Raw genomic sequence first — 15,589 nt, forward strand, 5'->3', positions numbered from 1 at the left:
AAGTAGAAGCCACGGTCTGGGAGGGGGTAAGAAGAGGAGAGGGGGAGACAGGGGGGAAGGAGGAGGGGGAAGGAGATGACCTGAGGCTCTTAGGAGAAGAGGAAGCGGCTGGGGGAAGCGGCTAGAGCTTTGAGAGAATTCCTGAAGCTCTCAGGTGAGGGTGAAGGGCAAGGGTCTTGGGGGCTGGAGTTCTTGTGGGAGGGAGGCTGGAAGGATGGGGGTGAGGACCAGCCTTGGCAGGGGGGGCGGTGGAGACCTAGACAGACATTGTAGGCAAGTTCCAGCTGTCTCCTGCCTGGACAAAAGTCTGCAGACCAACCTGTTGCTGTCCACCTGTGGCCCTCCAGAAGTGCCTTCCCGCCCGGCTTGGAGGCAGGGCTGTCCCTCAGGACCTCTGAGAGCGGCCCCAGGTCCTGCCCAGTGGGGTCCTTGGAAGTGGCCTCTTGGGCGCCCTCACCTCCACCAGCGGGTAGGCGATCTCGTTGTAAATCTGCTCGGTAAAGTGGTCCATGTAGTAGGCGCCGTCGAAGGTGAACTGCTTGGGAGGCTGGTCGACGGCACCTGGGTTCTGGATGAAGCACTGGCCGCGTGCGCAGTCCACCGTCACTACGGGCTGGCAGTTCAGCTCCCGCTCCCGCTGGTTCATGGGGCGGCAGCGCACCACTACCTTCACCGACTCTGAGGCCATGGCGCCGCGGCGGGGGTCCCCGGGATGCGGCCCAACGTGGACGCAGCGGCCTGGACACACCACGGCGAGACAGAGGACCCCCGGCCGCCCGGGCCAGAGGGCGGGGCCAGCACCCGACGCGGGGGCGGGGCCTCGTGGCGGGGGCGGGGCCGCGGTAGGGTGGGGACCGGACTGCTCCCGGGGCGCCCCCGAGAGGAAGAAGCGGGCGGCGGGGGAGTCGCAGGACCCGAACCGGGACCGCGGCTTCCTCCCGCGCCCGGGCTCGCCCGTCCCTGAGGCCTGGCCCGGGCGGGGGCTGTGGGGGATCCGCGCTGCAGGCGCCGCCGCAGGACCCGAGCCCCCGGAGCCTCCCCAGCCGCCCGCTTGCGCGCACGCCGCCTCGGCGTTCGCGGTTGCCGGGCAACGCCCGTGGCGTCACAGCCCTCGGGTCGGGAACGTCCGGGCGTTCTCCGTGCGGGGTCCCCCGGGGGAGGGTCTAGACCGTAGGCCGTCGCGCTGGGGCGGCAGTTGGGGACGACGGGCGATGGCTTTGCCCGAGGGTCTCGTGGTTTGGTGCCAGGCACTGCATAGCCATTCTCTTCTCCAGGCCTCACAGCTCCTGTTTACAGAAGTTAAGCAGCTTGCCTGAAGTGGCCCAGCTACGACGGAGAAGCCAAGCTTGACTCCATCTCGGAGAGAGATGCCGGAGAAGCGGCCTCACGCGGTTAAAGAGCTACCGAGAAAGGCAGCAAGGGCCTTGCTTCCCTTTATCCATATCCCGGAATTGACTCAGGAAGGCTACCCCAGAGCCTATCACAGCTCACCGGGACAGAGCAAAGCGTCCTTCTATTGCTGCCCCTCGTTTTTAAGACTCAAGACTAAGAAATAAAACAACATTGTAAGTCAACTAGTAATAAAAAAATTTAAATAATTTTGCGAGCCAAAGTTTTTTGCCTGTAGAGGCTGCCTGGCTTATCACCACCCACCTCCCCCTCCCACCCTGCTCAGCACATGTCCCTCCAGCCAGAAGAGCGGTCTTCACGCCTCCCTTAGGCTCCCCTTTGCACTGTCATCTGCGTGCCAGGCTTGCTGATAGATGCAAGCCCAACCCCTGCACTCCCAGTGCCCATAGTCTAGCCAGGGAGGCTGACAAATATCCTATCAACAACAAAAAAAATCCTCCCATAAATAAAAGAGTAATAACTAAAGGACAGTTCTGTGGAATGTCTAGCCAGGAAACCTTACCCCGTTCTGGCAGGGGGCTGGGACGGTCAGGGTGGTAAAGTTCAGTTAACCAGGTAAAGGGAGAAGAGAACAAGGGGGCCTGTCCAGGCTGTGCAAAGGCCCTGTGGCATGTTGCAGGAGCAGAAGGAAAACCCAAGTGGCCAGAACATAAGGACTCGCGTCTTGTTCCTGGAGGAAATACCCACTGAAGCTTTTAAGCAGGAGAATCATTATTTGGATCTATCTACCCAATTCCGTCAAGACAACCTGATCCCCTGAGGACAGAATCTCTGTCTGGTTCATCATTTAGCATCAAAAGCACAGCAGACAACTGGACAAAGACCTTGCCTTTCAAAGGAAAATTCTGTACTAGACCATCCGAAGAAATGCATTTTATTTGTTTCACGTCCACGCAGGAAGGAAAGCTGGGCTACCCAGGTGGCACTGGTTGGAACAAAGAGAAAACTGTGGTCTGTAGTTAAGACATTGTGGCATCTGCACATGTGGGTCAGAAACTTTGTGCTATTTGTATCACGTGATCCACAAATGCTGTGTGAAGCAATGTTAAAATACTTTGGCGGCATTCCTGATACCCTGTCCACACAGATAACTTGTGCAACAAAACCCATCCCTCATAGAGGCAAGACCAGCTATCAGGACTTCTTAAATGTTCGAGACTCCGGTACCGTAAAATCCTGGCACCACATCACCAAACCCCTCTCCCTGCCAGGGAGATGCGAGGCCGGGGCCTCCCACGAGGGACCAGGGCTTTGCCCAAGGGAGGAGGGGGGTTCTGGTAGCAATACCCATAAATGAGCCCCGAGTCCCCCTTTGCATGTAGTGCTGTGGTTCCAGTGGAAAGAGCTTCCTCCCATCCCTTGCGACAAGGTGACAAGGCCCCAGCCCGGACCGTTTCCTGAGCCAGAGACAGTAAGCTGCGAACACAGGGCCTGAACTTCTGAGGCTCCTCCCTTCTTTATATTCCATTGGGGCTGTCCTCTTCCTTCCAGGAATCAGAAGTCTGTCGCTTTCAAGGCACCAAGCAGTCACACCCCATTCCCAGGTGGGGGGAGAGGGCAGCCCCCAGACTCATAACTAGGCCTCTGCCTCAAGAATACAAGTTCATCCAAAGTGAACTTGCTCCCTAACTCAATGTAGTAGATTTATGTCTATCAAGTTTACTTATAAAAGGGGGGCACCCAGATCTGTCAGTCCCCACAGAGCCACTGCTTTAGCATTGTTTCCCTGGAGGGACCCCACTGCCCGCAGAGGTCACGTGCCCTCCAGCAGGGCCTCATCAGTTCTACCTTTGGGTGCTTCCTCCCTGAGCCCTATCCCCAGTGGGGCTGGCCTGGTGAGGTGGCCCCTGACAGATGCCACAATAAGAGAAATGCCAGCATTGATGGGCTGCCTGGGCAGCCAGACCCAATCTGGCCTACAGGATGGGTGGAGCAGAGCTCTGGTCACCCCTCTAAGCCTGCAGCTCCCTCCTGGCCCCTCCTAGTCAAATGGCCAAAGAAAATGAGCCTGGGGGCATGTGTGTCTCTCTTGGTGGCTCTTGGAGTGTGGGGTAGGAGATGAGGCTGGGACATCCCTTCCAAGTAAATAGGAATCTCAAGCCTGTGGAGACAAACCAGCCTTCCTAATGGACACACTGAGATCCTCTGCCCCGTTGGCTGGTCCACATCCCTTTCTGCACACAGGTGTCCACCTGTGTGTGGGCCTTGGGTGGCATGGCTCTTGATCCATCCCGTCCTTTCTGAACTGGCTTAATCCCCATGCTTCAGAACTCAAGGGAAGACTCCTTTAACCTCAAAGGACAGGGGAAACGGGCCACGCTTCGTCAGCCTGCAGGTAGCTCACAAGCTCCACCAGGTCATCCATGTGGCCCTCACGGAGAGGGTGGCCTGTCCCCACGGCTTTGCCCAAAGTGAGAACTCACTCCTGCCTCCCTGAACACCTCTCCATCATGCATCTGGCTTCCTCGGTCAGGGGCTCTCTGGAGACGCCCAGGCAGGGCCCCGAGGCCTGGTGTCCTGAGGAGAGGGCTCCGCCTCCATGGTGAACACACACCTCCCTCCAGGACTAGGATGAAGGTGAAGCCTGGGGAGGACCAGCAGCCACCATCACCCAGCAAGTTCTCAGAAACCTGGAGCTCTGCCTGCCCCTCCTGCAATCCTGACAGGCCCCAGGGCCTGTGAGAAGCCACGGGCACTCCTCACTCTCAGGGCTCCCCCCACAGACAGGGAAGTGATGGAAGACTGGGCCAAGGGGCAGAGTGATTGGATGGAACTGGTGCCCAGCGGGGTGGAAGGAGGGCAGAGCAGAGCGCCCTGCTGGGGCCCAGGAGCTAGGCTGAGGCAGGGCCTGTTGGTTTGGGGCCCAGCCTCCTAGCCCAGGCCCTGCAGTTCTGCCTCAGACTTGGCATGGCCAAGGGGCCGGAGTGTCCGGGGAGGCCTGCCCTCAGGCCCGCAGTCCTGCTCCTCTTAGTTAGGGTTCAGGCGGCCCATGTCGAGGGAGCAGAAGAGGCTGCGCTCCGTCCCAGCGTGGTGCTCCACCAGGGCCTCCAGGCTGGGGAACTCTGCAGGCAGGTGCTGAGGGAGAAAGGGGCTTCAGCTCCCCCTTTCCCCTGGTTCACAAGGGCACCAACCGCCTCCCCACACCTAGCCCTAACCCTCACCCCCTCACACAGGATCCGGCCCCACTCAGCGAGGAGGAAATGCAGGCCCAGAGAGGACTCAGCCCCGCTCGCAGTAGAACCAGACCCCGTTCCCTCTTTCTCACCTCCAGCCTGGACAGAACTGAGGCGCAGCGTGGCAGTAAGGCCGCACATTAAAAAAGCCCCAGCTGCCCACTCGATCCCTGGAAACCCATGATCAGGTTAAGACCCAAGACCTGGAGCCTCGGTGGCTGTGTGAGCTTATGCAAGCCTCTACCTTCTCTGAGCCAGTTTCCTTCTCTGCTAAAACATGACTTGGGCATGGGAAAGCATGACTTTTGAAAGCTGGGATTTCTATAAAAATGTGAGGCATGACCCTAGCTCAGGACTCTACTAGAGGTACCCTCCTCTGGAGAGAGGGGCCTTAGGGCGGAGCCAGCAGAAAAGAGGTGAGGCACCCAATAGGCCAGTGGGGGCAGGGCCAGACGGGCCAGTGACTAAAGTGTGCTGGTTGGAGCATTAAATAAGGGGTGGGGCCGGAGAGAGCCAATAGGGGACTCGGATGAGGGGTTAGAAAGGGGCGTGGCTAGAGTGAGGGGCGGGGTCAGGAGCTCCTACCTCCACGCAGTAGCGGCCCAGGTGGTTTCGGAAGACCTGGTGGGGGACCACACCGCACTGTGTCCTCACCGACAAGCACCACTGGCCATTGGCGCCCGGCTCGGGCCACAGCAGAAAGGCCCCAAGTACGTCTCTCCGCAGCAGGGCGAGGGCACTGGGCCTGGGCGGGCAGAGGGGAGAGGCTGAAGGCTGGCCCCCTAGTCTGGACCCATCCTCTGCTTGGCCAATGTTGTATCAGCCCCAGAGCATCGGAAAAACAGCGCCTTCTCCAGAGTGGGCTCTCAAGGAAAGGAAAATTTCAGACTTATTTTCTAGACGGTTTCAAGGAGGACTCTAATTGTTGACAAGACCAGTTAGGAGAGTTTTGTTTTTTCTCTTTCGGCTGCACCTGTGGCATATGGCAGGTCCTGGGTCAGGGATGGAATCCGAGCCCGAACCTACGCCACAGCTGCAGCAACGCGGGATCCCTAACCCACTGCTCCGGCCAGAGATCAAACTCCCGCCTCAGCAGACATAAGCCAGATCATTAGTGCCACAGCGGGGACTCCTGGGAGAGAGTTTTAAAGAGCTAGCATTTAGGGAGCTGTCTGTCACCTGTGACAGGCCAGGCGCCTAAGGATTTAACTGAATAACCTCATTTGATCCTCTCCACAGCCCGCGGCGATTCAGGCTCTTTTATTATCCCCACTATACATTTGGGAAAACTGAGCCCCTGGGTGGTGAAGCCCCTGGCCTGATACCACAGGTGAGACGCCCTCCACTCAAGTGCAGGAATGGGCCCATGTCAGGGCCCTGGGGGAGCCCACGGCCTCTTCCTCCGACCACCCAAGGAGCTGAGCACCCTTCCTACCTGGAGATGCCAGCAAAAGCCCAGATGTTCTCTGTCAGGCTGCCCTCGCTCTCCACCAGACATGAGGGACTCCCGGGCCCCCGGGGCCAGGCCTCCCACAGGGCAGGAACTGCAGAGACCATCCAGGGGTCAGAGGAAGAGAGGCTATCTTGTCCCCTCCCGCGCCCAGCCCCCCACCCCAACCCCGACCTCATCACCCCCGCGCTTGCCTCTTCACCAAGCCTCCCCCTCCCGGCCCAAAGACACATCCACACTGGGCACACACCCACTCACACCCACTTGCCCATGGAAGCACATCCGCGGCTGCGCAATCACCTCTGCAAGCCGCTGGGCACGCAGCCCCGGATGCACCCGCTTTTGCGTGGACCCGGCGCTCACAGGCAGCCGCAGTGGCAGGCCCGCAACCACGGGCGCTCAGGGCCACCCTTGCTGACTCCCTCAGTGCACACAGGTGCGCACGTGCCCCTGCCACTCACAGGCCTCCCGAGCGGACAGCTGCAGCTGCGTCTCGTAAGTGCAGGCGCGGTAGGCCCCGGAGCGGATCACCTTGCTGCGAATGGCCTTCTTGCGCACCAGCGTGGGCGAGCAGTAAGGGTTCCCCAGGCGCGTGTGGCGGGCGCCCCCACGGCTTTCTGACTCCGGCAGCTCCTTCTAGGGCACCAAGAGGGGCCCGCAGGGGCGGCCAGACTCAGGCCCAGCCCCGTGTCAGGCCAGGGCAAGCCCCTCCCGCGGAAGTCCAGCACCGCCCCTTCACCCGCGCCCAAGTCCCTTGTCCACTGCCCACGCCCTGGCGGGGAGCTGCGTACCCCACTGCCTCCGGGGCCCTCTGCTGGCAGCCGCCGGAAGGAGACCAGCGCATTAACGTTCTGCGAGAGCTGATCACGGCCGAAGGGTTCGCGTACTAGCCCAGAGGGGCCCCCAGGGCAGGACAGGGGCTTCAGGGCCACGTCCCCTGCAGGCCCCAGGCAGGGCTCAGGCTGGGCCCGCTCCTCAGGGTGCTGCAACAGGTAAGCCAGCTGGAAGGAGCGGCAGAGCAGCAAGTGCAGGATCTGGACCTAGAGAGAAGAGAGGCGGGCTCAGCTGGGGGAGGTTTCCTGGGGGATTCCCTAGGCATCAACCCACTCACCTGGGGTACATGCAGCCCCTAGGTTAGGGATGGTCTTCCTTATCTTCCTGAGAAAACTCCTACTAATCCCTCAAAACCCCACCACCATGTAGCCTCCCCTCCTAGGTTCCTTTATTCATTTAACAAACACCGAGCATCTACTTTGTTCCAGGCATCATGCTGCGAGCTGGCAATACATGGTCTAAATGCACCCCTATCCCCTAGGTTTACTACCCCTCCCTGTGCCTTGCCCCCTCCTAGAGGAGTGGTTAAGAGCCTAGGCCCTGAAGTCACAGAACCTGGGATCCAATCCTGGCTCTGTCACTTAGGAGCTGCTTTGTGACCATGGGCACAGCATGGCATCTCTGTGCCTCAGTTTCCTCACCCCCACCTCCCTCTGTCCCTTTAATGAAATGGACCATAGAAAAACCCCAGGAGAGGCCCAGCAACTCTACGTCCAGCACATTCTATCTGCCAGACACATCATCCAGTTGGAACATGCTGGAACCATGAGCTCCAGAAGATCAGGGGCCATGTCTCAGCCACCCGTCACTCCAGTAGCTGGCACAGGGCTCAGAAATCCAGGGCTGATAGCAAATGCTTGCTCCATGGAACCAAATCCAGCCTCTGCTTGACAAACAATTAGCGGCTGAGGTGCCATTGTCACCGTAGTGATACTGGCTTTGCCTTTCGGGATCTACCTACCCACCTACACTTCCCACAGGGCCATGCACCAGAACAGTTCAAGACCTGGACCCAGCCTCTGCACACAAAGGATTCAGTGACTGTAGTTAGGAACAGATGGATGACAGAATGCAGTTCATGTGACAGGACCAGAAAGGAGGGTTGATCTGGAGGATTCGAGGTGGGCGTCACAGACACATGGGCTGAGCCCCAAAGGGCAAGATGGAATTTTCCAGGAGGAGAAGGGGAAGGGGGTTCAGGCAGAGAGAACAGCAGGGGCAAAGGCCAGGCAGTGTGACCTTCTGATCTCTAAGGACACAGCCTGGTCCCCACTTCCAAGCCTGGGGAATGTTGAGGCCACGGACTTGCTTCTGGGGGAGTCCTCAGAGGGAAGAGCCAGAGAAGGAGCCAGGGTGGCGAGGGGTGCACGCCTGGAGAGGGTGCAGGCCGGCTTGGCTAAGCCGTCCAGGGCCTCCGTCCCTGGAGCCCACGCTGAGGCACAGTACACCCCCGCCCCAGCCTCAGTGCTGGGCCCCTGCCCTGGGCCCCGGGTACCTCTCCAGGCTGGCTGCCCACAAAGAGGTGGCAGAAGAGCTTGCTGGCCGGGCTCCGGGGGTTTCGGGCCATGAAGGCAAACTGGCAGTCAGCTGGGCACCAGGTAGTGTAGAGGATGCGCCGCAGGGCGTGGGCCATCAGAAGCACCTGGGGAGGCAGAAGGTGCGCCGCCTCCGTCAGACACACCGCGTGGCCTGCAGCTGCCAGCCCAGCATGTGCCTGCCCCGTGGGCCCCACACACCTGCTGGCAGGCCTCCCAGGCCTGCTCTCCAGCCTGAGCACCCAGCTTCAGAACCACCCAGCTCCTGGGGTGCAGAACTCTGCCCTCCATCCAGGCCTGCGCACCTCAGAACCCTTGCCCTTCACACGGGTCCTGAACCCGGGCCCCCCTGCTCCCCGCTTCTGACCATGCCCAAGTTATGGCGCTGAGGGCCGAGTATTCACGGTCCACTGGGTCACAGGGAAAGGTGCTGGTGGCCAGCCCTGGGCTTGCCTGCCTGATCTCTGGAGCCAGGTGACCAGGGTTCCAATTCTGGCTCTGCCACTCACCCTCCAGTGACTTGGGCATGTGACTACAGCTCTGAGGCCTTGTTGTGACAAGTGTTAGGGAGGGACAGGACCCCTGATGGAGCTGTTGGTGGGGGTGAGAGAGACGGCATGCCAGTGGCCCAGGCCCTGACCCCAGGCTCCCCACAATAGCTCTGGGCATGTCTGCACCACAGTCTTAGGTGAGTGGCGCCCAGAGTCATGGGGCACACAGTCTGGCACACAGTCAGTGGTCATCAAACACTGGCTTGCAGGAGTTCCCGTCGTGGCGCAGTGGTTAACGAATCCGACTAGGAACCATGAGGTCGCGGGTTCGGTCCCTGCCCTTGCTCAGTGGGTTAACGATCCGGCGTTGCCGTGAGCTGTGGTGTAGGTTGCAGACGCGGCTCTGATCCCGCGTTGCTGTGGCTCTGGTGTAGGCCGGTGGCTACAGCTCCGATTCAACCCCTAGCCTGGGAACCTCCATATGCCACAGAAGCGGCCCAAGAGATAGCAACAACAACAACAACAACAACAAAAAAGACAAAAGACAAAAAAAAAAAAAAAAAACACTGGCTTGTGGCAGGAGAAGTGACCAAGCAGGGGCCCCAACTGGCCTCGAGCCTGCCTGGCCCTGCTCCACCATCATGAGAGGCTGGTCACAGCCCACTGGCCAAGCCCGGGGACCTGCCAGAACCTCATGGGGCTGGCTGGTCCTGATGCGCAGGCCAGGAGGTGGCCCTGAGGAGTAAGACAGAGGAGAAACTGTTGTCCAGACTTGCATGGTGGGAGGGTCCTTGGGGAGAAGGCCCCAAAGGCTCAGAGCAGCGGGGGAGGCGACAGGGCAGGGGCGAGTGCGCGCGCACACACGGGCTCCTACCTCACCCTCTCCGCTGTAGATCTTGAGGCCCTGGAGGCTGAATTTCAGGATGACGGCCCGGCGTCGGGGACAGTCCTGGGTGGGAGAGAGTGGGTGGGGGGCAGACATTACCTCCCAGGCCCTGCCAGCCCAGCCCAGCTTCAGGGCTGGTCCCCACAGGCTGGTCCGCTGACTCCACCCCACCTGCCGGGGGACTGAGCCCTGCAGAGTGAACCCCGCAGCACCTGAGGAAGCGTGGGTGGCTCCTGGCCGACCAACCCCTGGGCCATGTTATGCCCTACCCAATATCAACCCCCTGTGGCTCACATACACACACACACACACACACACACACACACAGGTCACAACTGCCCAAGGGAAGGGGGCCCTGGGGCATAAGGGACGGGGATCCCGGAGCTCAGGAGGAGGGGTCAGGGCCCACGTCTCAGAATGGCTTTGGTCCTGCCCCTCCCTGGGTCTCACTTGCTCCAGCTCTCTGAGTTGGGGGGCGGAGGGGGGAGCAGGCAGTCTCAGGATTCCCAGCCTGACATCCAAAGCTGTGGTCCCCACTAGGGAAGTGCCCTCTCCAGCCCCAGCCCCCCTACCTTCAGTGCCCACAGCTGTTGCTGCACCAGCCACACGCGCTCCTGGGTGTCCAGGTCGTCCACAGGAAAGGAGCCCACGTACTGCTTGGGGCGGGGTGGGGGTGGGAGGGCGGCAGGGGAGTCAGGCCTGTGGCTCCTGCGCCCCGTCATCCAATTTACCGTCCAAACACACACCCTCTCCATAGGGTAAGCCGTGGACGGTGACAGCACGGTACTTGGGAGTCCGGGCTCTGCTACATTCCAGGTGAAGCCACTCAGCCCCTGAGGTGCCACCACCCCATCTGTGCACACGTGCTCCAGAGCCAGGGCCACCGAGATAGGTCCTGGACTCACAGCTCCTCCCCCACCAAGGGCCTGCCACCCAGTCACAGCCCACCAGTGCCCACCCTCTGGGGCAGCCCCACCCACCTGGGCGAACTTGGTGATGCACCTGGGCCGGTGAGGGGCGGGGCCGCAGTCCGAGGCCCTCCGGCCCCCAGCCCCGGCCTTCTGCATGGCCCCCAGGGTGCCCAGCTTCGTGCTCCGCGGGAGACAAGGCTGCAAAGGGCAGGGGGAGGAGGGCTGTCCCAGGCCACGGAGCCTTAGAGCTCCCGTCAGAGGCTGCCAAGCCCCTGCCTCTAACAAGCCCTGCCTGGGCACCTGCTATGTGCCGGGCAGCCCCAGGCACTGGGGCCACGCAGCCGTGACAAAACCTCCCCGCCTGCCCTCATGGAGCTGACATTCTGGGTGAAGGAGAAAGACATTCAACGAAACAACAGTAAGCTATGGAAAATGCTAGATGGTGATGCAGCAGAGAGGAGGCTATGGAATGCAGGTGGGGGGCTGACTACAGGCAGGAGGGGGTGAAGTCCGGGAAGGAGCGGGAGGAAGGGGATATGGACACGTAAGCAGCTTGTGCAAAGTGTCAGGGGAGGGGGACAGCCCGGGAAGGCACTGCCCACGAGGAGGGGTGTGACAGCAGTGAGAACAGAGCCTGCAAAGGCACAGAGGAGCAGAAGCAGCTGGGCCCTGAAGTAGAACTTACCAGAGCAGCAGCCAGGGTGCGATAGCCCTTAAATGTCACACTGGGGAATTTAGGCTCTGCCCTGTGGGGAGTGGGGAGCCACAGCAGGTTCCAGGGCAGGAGCTCTGGAGTCTACAGGGGAAGCAGGTGGCCCATGACCTGGGTGGCCAAGGCTGCATCACAGGGCCCTGGCTCCTTCAGCCCAGCCTGACTTTAGCCCCGACCCCAACCAGCCTGCTTGCTGGTGCTGAGTCCAGGGGCACAAGTGCCCTGGGGGTGCTGAGGAGCACTGCCCCAGCCCAGGCCAGGCTCTGGTCCCTCCGGGAGCCCCTCTCCCAGATCCATCGGTGGAGGAGAGGAAGAAACCTGCCCTCTAGACTGCGCTCAGGGGCAGGAAGAGCACTCACGCTCCATCAGAGCTCAGACCACAGCTGCAGCTCCATGAATGTGGAAAAGGCATCATGAAATAGAATGGCTGAATGCCTCCGCCTGGGTCCCAAGCTCCCTCAGGCTTTCCTGGGGCCAACTTGAGCCCCCACCTCCATCCCCCATCCTGGCTGGCTCTGTCTCATCAGGCTTCTTGGGTAATCACTGCACTTGGGATAGGAGAGACCTGGGGCCAAATCCTGTGTGACTTTGGGCAAGCTGCCTCACCTCTCTGAGCCTCCATTTCCTCTTCCCCAAACCTGGGGTAATGTGAGGAGTCGATGAGAATTGAATGGAGACGCAGAACCCAGCATGACGTTGGCCAGGCTCTGAGCCGTGATCAGCAAGTCCGCTTTCTCGGGGTGTGTGGGGGGGCAGCGGGGGCAAAGCCTGATGTTCAGGAGGGAGCTTGGGAGGCCATCGAGGACTGACCACTACAGTTCTCTCCCTGCACCAGGCCACGCCTGAAAGAAGGCCCCCCAGTCCAGGAGGGGAGGCCCGCCTGGAGCCCTGACTCCTGCCAGCAGAAGGCAGGGATCAGCCTGGGCGCCGGCAGGAAATGGGTGCACTCCAGCACCCGTAGGAGGCCTGGAGGAGGGTTTGGCTGCTTTGGAACTGACTCAGTGCCAAGCGCCCAGGAACAGGGCCTACCTCAGCCTGCCCCTGACCTTCAGCCCCAGGCTCAAGACAGGTGGGGGCTCCAGCTTCGATCTAGCACCTGCAGTGAGCAGCCAGGCTGGGAAGCACCAGCAGATGATGGCTGCCCCATTCCCCTGACGCCTTCCCGGTGCTGTCCTCTTGCTTCGTTGGACTCTCACACCTCTCCCCCTTTTTGATCCCAATTACTTTTCACATCATGTCCATTACCTACTGTCATTCTGCGTTTACACACAGCAGAGTTAGGTGTGTAACTGGCACAAAAGCTACGTGGCCCTGGTTCCAGGAACGGAGATGGGGCTTCCAGGGACCATGCCTTTTTACTTCATGATCACATCCTGGGCGGGGAGGTCCTGGACCCACAGGCAGGGGAACAGAGGAGGCCAAAACCAAAACGCAAACAAGGCAAAAGAGAGGGAAGGAACAGTGGATGCGGGGAGAGAAGAGTGAGAAGAAAGACAGTAGAAGAAGAGAGAAAGGAGAGATGGGAGGAGAGACAGGAAGCACGTTTCCCATTCTGCCCGCGCTGCTGACACAGCCCCTCAGATGCTGAGAGTGTTAGATGGGAGTTCCCTGGTGGCCTAGTGGTTAAGGATCCAGTGTTGTCATTGCTGCGCTCGGCTTTGATCCCTGGCTCAGAAACTTCTGTATGCCCTGGACACAGCCAAAAAAAGAGAGAAGAAGAAGAAGAGGAAAGAAGAGTGTTTGTTAGATGGGAAGGAGCCACACTTATCACATACTCACACAGGCCAGGCCAGCTGCATCTAAAGCTACAAACAGCCTCCTCCCTCCAGAGCCAGAGCCACAGCTTTCCTGGGGACAACCCAGAATCAGAGCTGTGGGCGTGGGGGTGGCAAGGCCAGGCCACTGGCCCTCATATAGGGCCCACCTCCCCCACCCTCACTTTTCTCCCCAGGAAACTGGAAGTTTCTTCCTTTCAAGCAGGAGGGGCAGAGTGCATTTCAGCCCCACCCAGGGACTAGCGAGGGTACAGGCTCATCCTTACCCTGGAAACAGACCTGCTTACCTGTTCCAGGCACAAACACCCACTTAGCCCTTTGGAACAGATCTGTTTTCTGAGGTTTGGCACAGGAGCCTGGCTGGGCCAGAACCTTCCTAAGGGGACACACTTGGAGTGAGGTTGGGGCTCTTCTCTTGCTCCTCTGAGGTTTTCCAGGTGGTTCTGCTTAGAGACAGGGAACTGGATGGGCTGCCTACCTCGAAGATCAAGGACACAGGCCCTCTGCTGTACTGCACTGTAGCTAAATGGTGTCATCGGGCTGGCCCACCCCCCTCCACCCCCCTCCACCCCCGCATCATGGGATACCCCTCAGCCTGCAGACTCAGGTGCTTAGGAAATGGTGGCCCAGGGGTGAAGTCACTTGCCCAAGGTCACACAGCATAAGGCGAAGCTGGGAAGCAAACCCAGGTCTCTGGGGCTCTTCCTCCAGGCCACAGCAGCGCCCTACCCTAAATGAGCAGGGTGGCCGCCTTTGGAGTCCAGAGGGTCCCAGGCTATGCAGGGGCAGGTGAGGCGGGAAGCAGCAGCAGTGACCCAGAACACTCTAGGCGCTGGGGGCCGATCTGATCACCTCAACAGCTGCTTTCTCGCTCTCTGACTGCCTCGCAGGCCAGATGGTCTGGGGCTGCCAGAGCCACTCCAGTCACCTGCTTCCCTGCCCCTCTCACAACTGCCTTTGGCTCAGCAGCAAGAAGAGCCCCCTGCCCCAGTACAACCCCTGGGGCCACCCCTACCTGCCCTAGGTCACAGGGTGGGAGAGAGTGAACCATGCAGTCCCAGGGTTAGACTGTAGACTGGGGGCAGGGACAGGTGTGGGGGGGAATGTCCCACAAGGTTGGCTCCTGTAACCAGCAAACCTCTCAGCCTCCATTTCCTCAACCATAAAGTGCGGATAATAATAGCAGCTGCCTCCTGGAGTTGTTGATCTATCTGTTCCTTCTGAGAATATTTCCAAGCGCTCTGTACCAGGTGAACAAAACAAAGTCCCAGCCCTCACGGAGCACCCAAGCTGGGTACGGGGGACGGTACTGGAAATCAACAACATTTCAGGGGGGTAAAGTGACTTGGAGGAAAATACAGCAGGGTGAAGAGGCTATGAGATGCTCGTACGAGGCGGGGGGCGGGCGGTGCTATCAAATAAGGGTGGTCTCTCCATGCAGATGACATAAAGCAGAAAGTGCTGTTTTCGGCATTAAGTGCGGCGGAAACCACGCACCCGGCCAGCTCCCAGGCGGTACGGTACAGAGCGCATCACGGCGTGGGTAATTATTCCTGCTCTTATTGTAATTCCTGGGGAGGCTGCCAGGGCTTTTAGCAGACAATCCCTCGCCGGCCCGGGGCAGAGAAACTCCCCGGACCAACAGAGCGGCGAGAGCGTCAGGACGTGGCCGAGGGGCGGCGGAGGTGACGATGGTGGAGATGATGGATGTAGGTGACGGATGATGACGGTGATGGATGGAGGGGACAGAGGTGCTTCTCGCCATCCGAGATCCTCCCCCATCTCTGCGCTAGGGGACCGAGGCCGGCTCCCTCCTATCTGTGGGTCCCAGCCCCCGCCCGGCTACCCGGAGGTCACTCACCGCGGCCGCCGAGTTTCACGACCCTTCGCTCCAGCTCTGCACCGCGACCCCCGCGCAGACCGGTGCGTCTCCACTGCCAGCTCCGGCTCCTGCCCCGCCCCCTCCTCCCCGCGCGACCCCCACGTGGCGGAGGGAACCAGCACCCCCTTCACCTGGCGGCGGCGCCCGGCCCTCGCCCACCCAATCGGCGCCTGCGGAGCGGCCCAGTTTGGCCTCGCCGTCCAATAAGCGACCGCGAGGCACCCTGGCACCGCCCTTGCCGGTTCGCCCGCGGCGCTCCGCCTTAAAGGGCGGGAGGGGCAGCGCGCACGCCCACCCTTCCAGAGCGCCCCTTCCTGGGCGTGTTTGGGGGCGGTTGGGTTGGGGATCTGAACACCCCGGGCCTCGCAAACAGCTCCCTCCTCCTGGAGAGTCTCTCCCCTCCCGCCCCCTGGCTGCCTCCTCTTCGTCATCCTAGGGGCGGCTCCGGCTGTGGCAGCTCCTCCTCCGAGAAGCCTTCCCTGACCACCAGTGTCTCCACCCCCAGCAAAGCCACTGCTGCTGGTCATCCC

The 15,589-nt window shown here is 60.5% G+C and overlaps 1 protein-coding gene across 4 annotated transcripts; it reads right to left on the reverse strand.

The window, feature by feature from the left end:
• On the reverse strand, positions 2,272–15,188 carry SH2D5 (SH2 domain containing 5). 4 transcript variants are annotated; one of them, XM_005665068.3, is made up of 10 exons: positions 15,039–15,188; positions 10,760–10,888; positions 10,352–10,435; positions 9,768–9,842; positions 8,363–8,509; positions 6,825–7,073; positions 6,495–6,669; positions 6,019–6,127; positions 5,169–5,328; positions 2,272–4,485 (listed from the first exon to the last, which is right to left on the reverse strand). In XM_005665068.3, the coding sequence occupies exons 2-10, from the start codon at positions 10,844–10,846 to the stop codon at positions 4,378–4,380; spliced, it is 1,194 nt and encodes a 397-aa protein (XP_005665125.3). In that variant the 5' UTR covers positions 10,847–10,888; positions 15,039–15,188; the 3' UTR covers positions 2,272–4,377. The 4 variants fall into 4 exon arrangements, with proteins under 4 accessions (XP_005665125.3, XP_013854499.2, XP_013854500.2 ...); XM_013999045.2 differs by having other exon boundaries at positions 10,760–10,912; XM_013999046.2 differs by having other exon boundaries at positions 10,352–10,432; positions 15,039–15,187.

Source organism: Sus scrofa, chromosome 6, assembly GCF_000003025.6.
Source record: "Sus scrofa isolate TJ Tabasco breed Duroc chromosome 6, Sscrofa11.1, whole genome shotgun sequence".
NCBI classification, from domain to species: domain Eukaryota; kingdom Metazoa; phylum Chordata; class Mammalia; order Artiodactyla; family Suidae; genus Sus; species Sus scrofa.

Excerpts from the sequence above, each read along its gene's own strand:
- SH2D5 (XM_005665068.3), bottom strand. The coding sequence starts at position 10,846 with ATGCAGAAGGCCGGGGCTGGGGGCCGGAGGGCCTCGGACTGCGGCCCC. Across the intron at positions 8,510-9,767 it reads TCTACAGCGGAGAGGGTGAG|GTGCTTCTGATGGCCCACGC; the intron begins GTAGGAGCCCGT and ends CTGCCTCCCCAG. Across the intron at positions 6,670-6,824 it reads AGGGCCCCGGAGGCAGTGGG|AAGGAGCTGCCGGAGTCAGA; the intron begins GTACGCAGCTCC and ends TTGGTGCCCTAG.